The 15,037-nt window shown below is 37.9% G+C and overlaps 1 protein-coding gene across 1 annotated transcript in view; it reads right to left on the bottom strand.

Moving 5' to 3' along the window:
- UBA6 (ubiquitin-like modifier activating enzyme 6) overlaps positions 1 to 8,405 on the bottom strand; it is a 67,533-nt gene extending 59,128 nt beyond the window's left edge. Inside the window, exons 1-2 of the mRNA XM_004681264.2 lie at positions 8,282 to 8,405; positions 4,808 to 4,870 (exon numbers count right to left, since the gene is read on the bottom strand). Coding sequence (XP_004681321.1) covers positions 4,808 to 4,870; positions 8,282 to 8,352 — 134 coding nt within the window. The 5' untranslated portion in view covers positions 8,353 to 8,405. The remainder of the gene's footprint in view (positions 1 to 4,807; positions 4,871 to 8,281) is intronic.
- Positions 8,406 to 15,037: the final 6,632 nt, after the last annotated feature.

The following is a 15,037-nucleotide window of genomic DNA, read 5'->3' as shown; positions in this document are numbered from 1 at the left end:
AGTGGTTTTTGATTCTCAATAAAACATGAAAGTATCTTCTTAATAGCGGCAACTCCTAGTGTTTGTAGCATATGAATCTTTTTCAGGCTTTTCTGTCATATCTTCTGATTTCTTCCAGTTTCTGGCTAGTCTCTGAATTGTCAATCTCTAGGATGCCATACTAAAGTTAATCTTCACCCTGTCTTGCAGTAGTCATTTAATAATCCTCTAATGATAATTTAAGAATTAGACAGTGTAGTATGGTCCTTGATTCTGAGAAGCTCATAATCTGAAACAGCTGATAATCATGTAAGCAAATACTGTGGTATAGTACAATGAAACCTCTGATATTTAACAGCAAACCTCTGATATTTAATGTGTTTCAGGACTGAGCATGTATTTCAGCTAAGATATCAGGATAGTTGAGTCTTACAAGTTAAACAGAAGTTGCTTTTGAAGTACAAAATGGTGTTCTAGGAAAAAACAAACTGAACTGTGAAAGTATATATATAAACGATATATGGTAAGAAAACAGCCTACTATGGCTACTTTTAAAGGAAAAGGTATTTTGGTGTCAAGAAAACCGGATTCCTGTGTGCAGATGACAAAAATCGAATCTTTATCTTATACTATATACAAAATCAACTGAAAATGGGTTAAAGACTTTTACATAAAGCCTGAAACTCTTAAAGTCCTGAAAGAAAATGGGGAAAGCTTCGTAACACTTTGACAAGAATTTCCTGTACATGAAAAAGCATAGGCAAGAAGAAAAAAATAAGACAAATAAAACTACTTCAAACTTCTGTGGAAGCTTCCACTTCATCAAGTTCACCAAGTGGAAAGGCAACTTACGGAATAGGAGAAAGTATTTACAAACCATTAAACTACAAAGGGGTTATTATCCAAAAGATAAAAGCAACAGCCCCCCACCCCCAAAAAAAACCCAAAACTTAAACAACCCAATTAAAAAGTGAGTAAGAAAAAACTAGACATTTCTTAAAGGCAACATATAAATGACCAAAAGGTATATAAAAAGGTGGTTAACATCTTTTTTTTTTTTAAATATTTATTTATTTGTGCATACAGAACTGGGGTACAGGCCAGAGGCTCAGGGGCGGTGAGAGGCTTCACCAGAGACATAGTGGGGAGCAGAGCAGGTAGATCGACGAAGTACACTGCTGAGGGGAGCAGCGGGCGGGTCAGGAGAGGTCTGCCTCGCCATGTGGTCTCCTCCGGGGCAGGCGGCAGGCGGGAATCAAACTCATGTGGAAGCGGCTTTAGATTCTCTATGCTGTGCTTTAACCCGCTGCGCCACCAGGGAGGGCCCGTGGTTAACATCTTTAATAACCATCAATGAAAAACAGAACCACAGTATCACCTCATACCTGTTAAAGTGACAATATTAAAAACAAAAACCTTCCAGAAAATAACAAGTGATGATAAGGGCAATTCTTGTACATTATCACTGGGAATGTAAATCCATGCAGCTACAATGAAAAACAGTATAGACATACTCAACCAATTAAAAACAGAACCTTGTGCTCCAGTAAATCCCATTTCTGGGCTTTTATCCAAGAGAAACGAAAGCAGGATTTTAAAGAGATATGTGCACCATATATTCATTGCAGCATTATCAAATAGCCAATAAGTGGAACAACATAAATGTATACTGATCAATAAATAAAATGTGATATGTATGTGTACATACATATATATTTGCACACAGACACTGAAATACTATTCAGCTTTAAAGAAGGAAATCCCATCATAAGTTAGGGTATGAAATAAGTATTGAGGACATCATAAGTGAAATAAGCCAATCATAGGAGGACAAGTATTACATGATTTCATTTATATGTGGTACCTAAAGTAGTCAAACTCCTAGCATCAGAAAGTAGAATGGTGGGTGCAAGGGGAGAAATGAGGTGCAGTTAGCACAATAGGTATAGTGTCATCATTCATTAAAGATGAAAAACATTTTATAGACCTGCTATACAAATATGTATACAGTTTACAATACTGCTGCATATACTTAAGTTTTTAATTGTGTTTACCACAATGAAAGAAAAAATAACCTAAGTTGAGATCATGTTATAAAATAACCTTAAATTATATTAAAGTATTTAGATTTGTATCATAAAGCAAAATGGTTAGAACTGCGGGTTGTGTGAAAGACAATGTAGAGAAAAGACAACTTCTGCAAACTATCTTTATTCTACTCTCTCTTTATTCAGCTTACTACAGAATCTATTTCCCTAAGCTGGTGAGGTGTTAAGGAAACTCTTTCCATGGCATTTCGCTAAGAAAACCACTATTGAAAGTACTGAATCAAATAAAAGTTCCCACAAAGCAGTATATACAGTTAAAAATTTAAAAATCTCCTAAGTCTTCAAGTTTAGTCACTAATAGTAAAACACTCATAAGTCAGAAAAAAAATTTTTTAAATTTAAGAAAAACCAAAGCTATTATTTTGGTGTGGAAATTTCACATTTTGGTCTTTGTAATAAATTCATCGTTTGCATTTCTAGTAAGAAAACTTAGAATAGTGACTATTTTAGCACTCATTTGGCAGTGTCCTTACAAAGTTTTGTCTTTATTATTAATTATTTTTTGATTTTTGTACTCACTGAAAGATTGAAATTTAAATAATCACAATGGTTAAACAAACAAGATGTTTGTAACAAGTCATGCATTCAAAGTTCAAAGACATCAAAAGATAATCTCTGAACTGCTATATTCTGTTACTTTCAATGAAGCAAACGGCAGTCTACCACTTACATAGCAATGCAAATGGAATATTTAGTCTCTACTGAAAACTGTGTGGATTATTCAGCCATTATTGGCTGGCAGTATATGAAAACATTTCACAAAGATTCTAAGTAAATAATGACTAAAAATTAGCCAACACTATCTCTAGGAGCTGCCAACTGTTATCCTAATAATATAACTGAGAGGACATTACCAGCATTGTAATTACAACTCAATAGTCCATACTTCAGGTGTAGTCTGAAACGTATTTATATTAGGATTCCGTGTGTTAAACAAGAAATTTAGTCTTTCATTACCTTTGTCTAGGAGTACTGCACAAAACATTGAAATCAACACACCAAGATCCATAAAAATTTTTAAACTGGCTGCACTGCTCATAAAAAACATGAAGAGGGGGCCCTCCCTGGTGGCGCAGCGGGTTAAAGCACAGCACTAAGAAGCTAAAGCCACTTCAGCATGAGTTCAATCCCTGCCTTCCCTGGAGGTGATCCACATAGCTCAGCAGATCTCTCCTGAGCTGCCGGCTGCTCCCCTCAGCAGTGTACTTTGTCAGTCAGCCTGTTCTGCTCCCCACTCTGTCTCTGGTGAATCCTCTCACCGCCCCTGTACCTCTGGCCTGTACCCCATTTCTGTATGCAAAAATAAATGAATCTTTTAAAAAAAAAAACCATGAAGAGGCATTTAAAATACATAATGAAACCATCTTTCCAAATTCTACTTACAACAAAATCTATTTTCTTGATTATAGAGAGAGGAAACCTAAACACATTGTAAGACTACTATCTTCTAGTGTGCAGGGCATGCAAGTATATACCTACAGAGCTTTGAACCTACAATTCATGGAGCACACAAAGTTGTAGACCTACCTTATCTCAATAAACTAATTTGGAAAAAAATATTCTAAGGCGGTTTTTTTTTTATTATAAAGTTTGTTTTTACATCATTTTGCACATTTTTTTTTTCCATCTCGATTGTAATCCCCACAGGTTTCCCATCACCAAATCACCCCTGTGCCACCACCATAGTCCCGTGCATTTGCCTCCCTTCCTCCCCCCGCCCCCTTTTTGATCCCATTCCGCACTCCACTCCCACAGAATGTCTCTGGTATATGGTTGTTCATTATTTTTGTTATTTTCTCGCCTGGTCCATTATACTTCTGCTATGAGTGAAACCATCCGGTATTTTTCTTTCTCTTTCTGGCTTATCTCACTAAGCATGATCTTTTCCAGCTCCATCCAAGTTGCTGCAAAAGACATGTGTTTCTCTTTTTTGGTTGCTGAGTAATATTCCATTGTATATATGTACCACATCTTTCTAATCCAGTCATCTACTTTTGGGCATTTGGGCTGCTTCCATGTTTTTCCAATTGTAAATAAAGCAGCAATAAACATGGGAGTACAAGTATCTTTTTCAATCAGTGTTTTTGTGTCTTTTGGATAGATACCTAGGAGTGGGATTGCTGGGTCGTAGGGAAGCTCCATGTTTAGCAGTTTGAGGAACCTCCAGACAGTTTTCCATAGTGGTTGTACTAGTTTGCATTCCCACCAGCAGTGCAGGAGAGTTCCTTTTTCTCCACACCCTTGCCAACAATTGTTGTTGCTAGTTGTTTGAAGATGGGCACGATGGTGTTTTTAATTTCAAAAAGGATATTTTGATTTCATGAAAAAGTATGGTAAGAAAAAGTCCCACTAAATTCCACTCTAGTAACAGCTTTTAATCACATATTACTTCTGTATGTCTATATAACAAACATGTAATATTGTTAGTGAGAAACTTATATTACCAGAGCATAAAGTATTCTTGCCCCAAAACAACAGGTATCTTTTTCAGTGGAGAACAAATCATTCTTTGTCATATCACTCAAACCTAAAACAGTTGAGATTTAAGTATTATTCAAGCTTTTATACTTAAGAAGGAAAAAAAAATTACAGATATCCTTATTTTAACTTGAAGGAACTTTTAAGATATATTTACAATATTCTAAAAGTTTCTTCAAAAAGACCACTCCACTGTGAATAGTGAACAGAGGAAATAAGTTTCAGTTTCCATAAGCTCTTACCTGTATAAAGCATCATCTATCTCCACAAACTCTGTTGACATGATGGGTAAATTTGTATTTGTACTGAAAGAACAAAACATAACTTATTAGGGCAAATCTGGCTAATGGATATTCACATTTTACAATGCACTACTTAATTACACATGGGATCAGGCTTAGCATTTACTAAAAGAGGTTTTATTATCTGCCACTTTTAGAATTTAAAAACAAATCAAAATTGAATCCACTGTCTCCCCTGTATGTATTATAAATGACTATTTTATTGTAAGGTGTTTTACCATTGTTTCATATATTGATATATTTTAGCAATTTTGTTATAGTGGCCCATAAACTTTGTCTAATATAAACACTCCAGCACACAGAAATCACCATATACTGATGCTATTTAAAACTTATTTCTCCATGTTTGATTTTACCCCTGACTCCAAGATTTTTACACATCTGTAAAAAAAATCTCTCCTGTGTGTCTAATTTATAACGCAAACATAACAAACACAAAAGAGAATTCCCCTTGCTTAACTGAATCTTTCTCAACTTCATTTCTGGTAGCATCATTTACTTACTTGCTCATGACAAAAATCTAGTTTTCTTGCATAATTCAATCAACTAATTTTCTCCATCTATGAATCCATCAAGATATCTCAAATAAGATCACTTCTTATAACTCAACTAGTATAGTACCAGGTCAAACCAGTACAGTTCATTTGAAATACTTCAAAGGCTTCCTATTTCTACTCTTCTCCTTTCCTTTCAGTGTATTCTCTATTAAACAGCCTAAATCTTTTAAAATGTAGTCAGACATAACTTTCTGACTTAGAACTACCTTCCAGTGAATTACCTTCACTTTCAGAATAAAATCTAAACTTTACCTTACCATCATAAAAAGGGTCATCATGTTGACACCCAATTACCTCTCTAATATCAAATACCACCACTCTTCCTCTTGCTCACAATTTTCAACTATTCTGGACTGGTTTTCAAAAAGACAAATTTGTCATAGTTCAAAGTTTTTACATTCACTATTCTTTCTGCTTAGAATGTTCCTCCTTTGGATCTTTAAATAGCTAACTGCCATGATTTAGGTCTCTATTAACGCATTATCTCACAAAAAAAAATATCAATAGAATAGCTCCTCTTTATGTCGTTCCTTAACTCACTAACCTGCTGTATTTTCTTCAATCACTAATCATTGTTTACTGTCTGCCTTCTACAGAATGTATGATCCACTAATTCCATTAAGAATTCACTAATGTGGGCCCTCCCTGGTGGTGCAGAGGGTTAAAGCACTGCACTAAGAAGCTTAAGCCACTTCTGCATGAGTTCGATCATCGCCTGCCCCGGAGGAGATCCACATGGCGTGGCAGACCTCTCCAGACCCGCCCGCTGCTGCCCTAACCAGTGTACTTCGAGGATCTGCCTGTTCTGCTCCCCACTCTGTCCCTGGTGAATCCTCTCACCCTCCGCATCTCTGGCCTGTACCCCAGTTCTGTATGAATAAATAAATAAATCTTTAAAAAAAAAAGAATTCACTAATGTAATTCACATACTTGGCAGTACATACATTTAGTAGTAAGAATAGTTAATACTATGGGACACACTGCCTTAAGTGCTTTAGATGGAATAACTCAGAATCCTTACAGTAAACTGATGAAATAGGTAGGCACTATTAATATCTCCACTAAACAAAGTAAAAAACAAAGGCCAAGAAAGGTTAACTTAAATAACTTGACAGTCATAGAACAGAGTCAAGCTTTGAATCCAGACAGCAATTTATCTTAGTTCTTAACCACAATAATGCCATGCTGCCACTTAAATAGTATAGTAGACATAAATAGTGCAACCAAAAATTATCTCTTGAATGAATTTCAAAAATAAGTTGGACATACTATTGAGACAAGACAAACCTTCAGAGATGTATCATTTACATCAACTCATCCCATTTTTTTTTTCATATTAGGGTATACAAAGAAAAATGATAAAACACTGGGGAACAGATGCTCACGGGCAAAGGGAACCAGTTTGAGGCACTTGAACTCGAGCACTGTGACCCCTAAGATCAAAATCATCTTAACAAAAGTATAACCCATTCCAGATTCTAGGAAGCTCTGATTCTACAGAACTATATGATTCTAAAATCTATGTGGCAGTATGAAATTCAGTTCTGGAATTCAATTTCCTAGAACTAGTATTGATAAACAAGTCAAAAGATATGTAAACACTGATTAATAGCTAATGGTATCAGCTTCGAGTTCATTAAATGTATAATTACTGGGGGAAAAAAATCTGATTCCAATGAAGATAGTAACTAGAAGCTAGCCATTCTAAGAGATCCCCTACCTAGTAAACACATACTTGCATGTTCTAAATCCTGTTTTGACATTGAACAATATGTAAAAACAAAATTTCTTATAGGTTTCTTATCCCCACTATACTTTCATTTGTTTTCTTGTTTGTAAGCGGGGAAGCTATATTCTACCAACTCTATCACTTAATGACATAACTAGCTCTGCCTTTTCTGAAAGTTTCACCCTACTGGATTGTTTCAAGAATCATTTTTATAATAAGGTCTGCAAGGAAATCAAAATGCTTTAAATAATGGGTGGAGCACAGTTCGCATCACATCTGCCAGCTCTGGCAAAGGCAGGCAAGCAATACCATGGTCCCAAAAGTATCTGTTCAATCTGAAGCGAACAAAAACCGCTACAGGTTTATGGGAGAGTATCACATTCGGTACAATATCATATTCATCACTTTCATCTTTGGAGTATTGTATTCAGGTAGTGTGTCCTGGCTGTGTCTACTGGTAGTACTGTATATAACTATCCAATTGATTAATTATATGCAATGACTGAAACAGAGGCTACACAACACCTCCCTACCCCTAATTTTGTAAGACTAGAACAAACGTGAAGAACTTAAACATCAACTGGAAAGTAAGAACTGGTAGGTAACTGGTGCTGTTTACCCCTTGCATATTTTTTTTTTTAAACTGGAGTCAAAGCTGAGGCCTTAGGGTGTCCTGACGGCCACTGATTCCTCATACCAAGTTCCCTCTAGTAATAGTTTTCAAAAGCTCAGTGGAGGATCACGCACAGCAGAGGGCTCAGCTTTCATTTTAGCGCGGAGGGGGAAAGTGTTCCACCCGGGTCTGGGAAGCGCACAGCAGGCGTCCGAGGCCAGAACTCTCCACCCGATCTTTCGACTGGGAGGAAGGCGCACTTCAGAACCCAACCGGAACTGAAGGCTGAAAGAGGCGAGGGTGTTATTTCTCCTTAGAGGAGCCGGGGTGCCGCGGAAGCCCCGGGTCCACGCCGCCACACCCACCCCGCGCGCACTCCTGCCTCTGGGGGCCGCCCCGGTCAGCCCCGCGGCCTCTCGCGGGATCCCTGGCCGCCCACAGGACAGAAACAAAAAGCGGACGCACGGCTCCCACCCGCCTCCCTCCTTGCTTGGCGCCCACATTCATCTTCTCACCTGCCGGCCCCCCAGGAAGAGCAGGACGCTTCTGCCCCGTGAGGCGCAGTCGCCGACTGGGAAGCGTCCATTGTACCCTAAGACGCCGCCGCCGGCTACCGGGAGGCAGAGAAGAGGGAGGGACCGCGGGGGGTCAGGGGCGGTGACGTCACCGGAGGGGGCGGTCCCAATGATTGTGCAGCCCACCGCGCCTTCCTGTCAGTAAGGAGGAACATCCGGGTTTCAGTTTAGGGTGTGGCCGCGGGAAGGGCGTCCTTGCAGGTAGGAATGGCGTGCGGCGTCCTGCAGACGTCAACAGAAGAACACTCAACTCTGAGTTACTTCTAACTCTGCAGGAGCGCGGAAGATTCAATTGACCTGCGAAATGACGGCATTGCGTGGCAAAATCTCTGAGTTTTGTAACACAAAGAAGAAAGCCCTTTATTTTAAAAATAAAAATCTGGTAATCCAGGCTTCCAGCCTAGGATTCTATTTTAAGACATTGTATGTTAAATAATTTTGGGCACCTACTGTATGTCAGGCATTGACAGATTCATGCGGTCGTGTGCTTTTTCAGAGTTAGAAATCACAGTCAGGTCAACCGGTTTGACTACTCTGCACTAGAAGTAACTTCTAATGAATGTAAGTGATTTGGTCAAGGTCATAGAGCTAATTGCTGTATCTATAATACAGTAAAGGCCTCTCATCTAACGCATTGGAATTTACATTCCAGGTGATCCAAGAAGTGACCACCAAATAAGAAACGAGTTGACATTGAAATTTGAGGAAATAGAGTTTAGGGGAATTAAAATGTGAAGTCGTGTTTTAAAGGTTCAAGAAAGCAAGACTTGCTTATAAAGAGGTTTCTATTAAGTCCAGACAGTAAAGATGGACCTAGAGTACTGTTTCTTGGAAACTTGTTGTATGTACTGAAATTGTAATGATGCTAACTGGTCAAGAGATGGCACAATTGAGATAGAGCGCCTTAAGTTTTCAATTAAAAAGCAATCACTCCTTTTGTAACAGGTACAGGTTTCATAGACTTTGCTCGCACTCCAGATACTGGAACTACTAATCCCATCAATACCAAGGAGAAGCCGGCTGGGAAGTGAAGGCAGAGTTGAGCAGCCAGTTTAGAATAAAACCCGGACATGGGGACTCTGGGGGGAGAGGGGGTCTCTTGACCTGGTGGTTCCCTGCTGGTCACTTGGCTCTTGATCAGTTTTCAGCGTGCTGGTGGAGTCCAAGTGAGCAGAACTGGTAGGACATTCTAGTTAACTTGTATTTCTCTCCCTCTTTCCCTGGGTTGTTCCTTTACCTTTCTCCTTGTAAATAAATCCATTATTGAACCTTTTTGTGTGTGACCATAATCCGATTGAATCTTAAGCATGCGGGTGGGGACCCACAGACAGGCAACCCAGTTCACATTGGGGTGCCCTGTAACACTTTAAAAAGATTGATTATAAGATATGTCAATGGAAGGGAAAATAAAAACCTGGCTGTGCAGACAGACCCTGCCTTCTGAATTAAGTCAACCTGAGATGCTTAAAGATTCAATGACCATCCCCTTCCTACTGTTACAGGGCACCCCAATGTGAATTGGGTTGCCTGTCTGTGGGTCCCCACCCGCGCTTAAGATTCAGTCATATGGGCACACACAAAAAGGTTCAATAATGGATTTATTTACAAGGAGAAAGGTAAAGAACAACCCAGGGAAAGAGGGAGAGAAATACAAGTTAAACTAGAAGTGAGTCCAAGTGAGTCCTACCAGTTCTGCTCACTTGGACTCCACCAGCACACTTGTTGCTAACCCACAGAAGGGTGTGCTGACCACTACGTTTGCCTGAATGTAGGAGACTTGGAGACGCAAGAGAATGAAGCAGGAGCCTGGGATCTGGAGTCTAGAGTCTGTTTATTAGGATCACTGATGGGTATATATAGGGTCTGTACTCACAGGGAAAAACAGGAAATGTGCCCAAGGCAGGGAGTGGGGTGCATATTTGTACCCTCCTGGGGTTTCTTGTAGCTTCTACTTGAAACAAAGTAGTGGGCTGCAGCTATTTGCAGGACATGCACTGTGCTCTGCTGACTTGTTTGTTGGCCTTACTGGGGAGTGTGCTCACCCATGCACATTAGCCAGGGCGGACAGGTGCACGTGAGGTCCTGTCGAGTTAGCCACACACGCTGAAAACTGATTGAGAGCCAAAGGACCAGCTGCGAACCACCAGGCCAAGAGACCTCCAGGGCCCACATGTCTGGTTTTATCCTAACCTGGCTGTTCAGCTCCGCCCTCACGTCCCAGTGGCTTCTCCTTGTTATTGATGGAATTAGTAGTTCCAGTATCTGGAGTGGAGGTGGAGTCCATGAAACCTGTACCTGTTGCACTACAGATGGACAACTGCCAGGAACTCTATGGAACCAGGTCCCCTCTCCCCCAAGCTTTGTGTCCAATCTCCCAACCCTTTCCCAAAGATTCATATCCCTCCCCACTTTTACTGCTAATTGAACTATGTGCTTTATATTGTTGTAATGTGGACTCCCCCAATGAATTTATATGTGATTATATGCATTTGGCTTGAATTGTATAGTAAATATATCTGCTCTGGTAGAAGTTAGAATTTTTGAGATATGCACTTAATATTACAAAACTTCTAAGTTAAAATAGATGTGGAAAGAACCCCTTCTCTGAAGTTCTGTCCGAAGTTGAAAACAGAGATTGTTACTCTGTGTCAAAGTGACTTAAGTATTCTAATCAAAAGAGGAATATTTCAATTTTAATAGAAGAATTTCATAGAACAATGAAATCCTTTCAGAGAAAAGGATGCTTAATCTGTGAATTAAAAAAGCAGTAATTTGGGCCCTCCCTGGTGGCGCAGTGGGTTAAAGCACAGCACTAAGAAGCTTAAGCCATTTCTGCATGAGTTCGATTCCCGCCTGCCCTGGAAGAGATCCACATGGCGTGGCAGACCTCTCCTGACACCGCTGCTCCCCTCAGCAGTGTACTTCGTCAATCTGCCTGTTCTGCTCCCCACTCTGTCTCTGGTGAATCCTCTCACCCTCCGAATCTCTGGCCTGTACCCCAGCTCTGTATGAATAAATAAATCTTAAAAAAAAAAGCAGTAATTTAAGTGGTCATTTTTGTGACACTACAGCATATTCTTGAACTATTTTGATAACTTACCGATAGCTTTATCTGTACCTATTGCCCATATCAGAGGAATGGTGAGCAGATTTTTACATTTCTTAGTCCACGTTTATTTTTCCTTCCTTTAGATGTCAGTAAAACTTTTCCAAATTTAGAGAACTGCTTGTTCTGTTGCTTTGCATAGTGTTTGGTTAGATTTCTGTGATTTCTTTACTCTTTTTCTTTTTACTTTGAGCTGGATTCTCCTTCATTTTGTTCAGACATATACTGTATGTATATAGATGTATAGAAGAAGGAAAGCATAGTTACATTCTAAAGGCATAGAAAACTAATTTTATTTTAAAATATTTTAAAACTTAAAAATATGACACAAAATTTCTGTATACACTTCCCTTGATGATAACATCTATAATCATAGTCAAAGAAATTGAATTCAAACAAAGAAGTTGGAATTGCAGCAAATACTATTAACTGACTACACACTGTTAACTTTCAATAACAGAACAGCACAATTAATGGACAAACGAAATTAATTTGGTAGTAACGGAGAATTACAATTTAAGGCACATAAATAACTTAACAGGCATAATACTTAAGTTGATAATTAAATTAGTTAATTTTAAATAGAGAATAAACTGAATACTATTATTCAGTTTCCTGTGGATATAATTTATAGTAATCAGAAAAGACCAAGGAAATGGTTGAAATTAGGCCAAGGGTAAAATAGATGCAATTCTATATATATTTTAACTGCTTATACACATTATTTCTTTGTTACTATTAAATAAGTTCTGAAGACCCAATCATTTTTGAGGAAATTACTAACTCATTTACACAGACTTATGGCCTCTGAAAGACAGTTTTTGTGACAACTTCCTGCCCTAGTACTTTTTTCAGTAATTTCTTAAGATGAAATTTAGTTAGTGAAATATTTGTTTAAATCATTGTCATTCATTCATGCTAGTTCTTTGCTAAATTGAATTGCAAGAGGAAATAGAATTTTTAACCAATTTTATGCACTAAATAAAGGCGACAACAGAGATAGAATATTAATTACTGATTATACTGGCTTCTCTCTGCAAATCATACATTCTTTTTTGGTAAAAAATCTTCATCTTTTGTATGACTGGAAATAGAGTAAATGACTAGACTATTGCATATTAAATGCTAATGAGTATATTTAAATGTCAGATTTAAAAAAAATCTGATCTATGAATTTTGGTCTAAATCCATACCTGCTTTATAATGTATTGATCACAATAGTCAGATTATTTCTACCAAGTTTTCCTTTACTTTTGGAAACTTAACAGTTTCTAAGTTTGAAAATGGTTATTAAGCAAATTGAAACAACCCAATTTCAATATTAACATTTAACATATAACATATGCATGTAAAACATGAGTACATTCTGTTACATTTTTATCTACTAGGGATTCTCAGCCTTCATTGTGACGTGAGTCTCTTGCAGTCTAGTTCTACCTATAAACTCTTATGGTGATGCATAACATGCATAAAATATACAAATAAGAATAAAAGAAAAGTAGTTGCATTGAAATATAATTTTGTACATGGGCTATAAGTTAAAGAACCCAGCATTAAAGATATTGACTAGCCCTTAAAGTAATGTATTAAAAACTGTGTGAAATAATATCTATCTAGTATAGTTTCTTGAACATATAAGAGTCAAACTGAGGTACAATCATTAAATACATATTTAACAAAGCCCTTTGATTGTGTCTTGTATATGTGTGTGATGAGGAAAACAACTTTTGAAAAAAATTTTTTTTGAGCACATCATCTTTTTTTCTGGGTTCTTGCCTATTCATTATCTTATAGTATGATAATCCTATTCATAACCAGAGTATGGATGAAATTTAGTCTTTAGGAAGTTGTTCAATTTGTTTTTCCAGGGCTACTATCAAAGCAACAACTTAAATTTAAGTTCTCAAAAAATTAGTAATTTTTGCTGCATATACTAATTTCAGCCAATATAGGCATCTTGCTATTCATTGCAGCATCATTCATAATAGCCAAAATATAGAAATAACCTAAATGTCTATTCATGGGTAAAGAAAACAGGGTATATATACATAATGGAATACCACTCAGCTATTTTTAAAAGCTGAATTTTTGCTGGTTGTGAAAACATGGATGGACCTTGAAAGAATAGTGTTTCATGATATAAGTCAGGCAGGGAAAAACAAAAACCATTTGATTTCACTCATATATGGACTATAAAGAATTAAACAAAGCAAAGAAAACAAAACAAAAAGAAGCTTCTAGCTACAAAAAAAAAAAAAATGGTGGTTCCCAGAGGGGTAGGGAGTTAGATATGAGATAAAGGGGGTCAACTGTATGGTGCTAGATGGAAACTAGACTTTTGGTGGTGAGCATGATGTTGAACTGATGTGGAAATATATGAGTAATGCATACCTGAAATTCACACAGTGCTATAAACCAATGTTTCTTCAATAAAAATATATCAAAAATACGTAAAATATATGCTCGCTGTTTTGTTCTCGTTTGCTGTGAGATGGAACAGGGGACTGCCCTTGTATTTCCAACTCTTTCTTCTGTGATCTGTGAGTAATTAATCTTTGTAACACTATATACTCTTTTATTTTTATACACTCTACAGTACAACACTAAAAACTGAATGTATGGCCCTCCCTGGTGGGGCAGCAGGTTAAAGCACTGCACTGTGAAGATAAAGCCACTTTTGCATGAGTTTGATCCCCGCCTGCCCCGGAGGTGACCACATGGAGTGGCAGACCTCTCCTGACCCGCCCGCTGCTCCCCTCAGCAGTGTACTTCGTCGATCTGCCTGTTCTGCTCCCCACTCTGTCTCTGGTGAAGCCTCTCACCGCACCTGAGCTTCTGGCCTGTACCCCAGTTCTGTATGTACAAATAAAATAAAATCTTAAAAAAAAAAAAACAAAAACTGAATGTATGCTAAGAGAGAAATAATGCAAGACCTGCCCATCAGTCTATTTGTCAATTTACTTTTTACAGTTCTACATATCCTGAAATATTTAAAAATCACATTTTGGGCCCTCCCTGGTGGTGCAGTGGGTTAAAGCACCGCCTGAGAAGCTAAAGCCACTTCTGCAGTTCATCCCTGCCTGCCCGGGAGGTGATTCACATGGCGTGGCAGACCTCACCTGACAGCCTGCTGCTCCCCTCAGCAGTGTACTTGGTAGATCTGCCTGTTTGCTCCCCACCTTGTGTCTGAATACTTTCACCGCCCCTGCATCTCAGACCTGTACCCCAGCTCTGTATGCATAAATAAATAAATATTTTTTTAAAAAAATTACATTTTATTTTTGTGTGGCACTACATATATAATATCAATACAATTATACATTATTATTTTTTTAATGTTAGTAAATGGTTGAATTTCTTTTAATTCCCTTATATATTTTTCTCATTCAGTGGGTATTAATAGTTCCATTATTTTCATCCTCTTCCCTTTTTCATGGACCACATATAAAAAGGCATACTCTAAGGGAGCTATTGTGTGGATATATCATGGCGGGTAAGTGTTAGTTACACATTTGTAGAGTTTTTCCTTTCATTTTTTTCAGTACTCTGCTAATTGATCTGTATATATCAAAATTGTTGTGTTGTTTCCA

Source organism: Condylura cristata, unplaced genomic scaffold, assembly GCF_000260355.1.
Source record: "Condylura cristata isolate star-nosed mole 26May11 unplaced genomic scaffold, ConCri1.0 scaffold00012, whole genome shotgun sequence".
NCBI classification, from domain to species: Eukaryota; Metazoa; Chordata; class Mammalia; order Eulipotyphla; family Talpidae; genus Condylura; species Condylura cristata.
The sequence above is the reverse complement of the archived record's forward strand: the minus strand, read 5'-3'. Positions and strand labels throughout refer to the sequence as shown.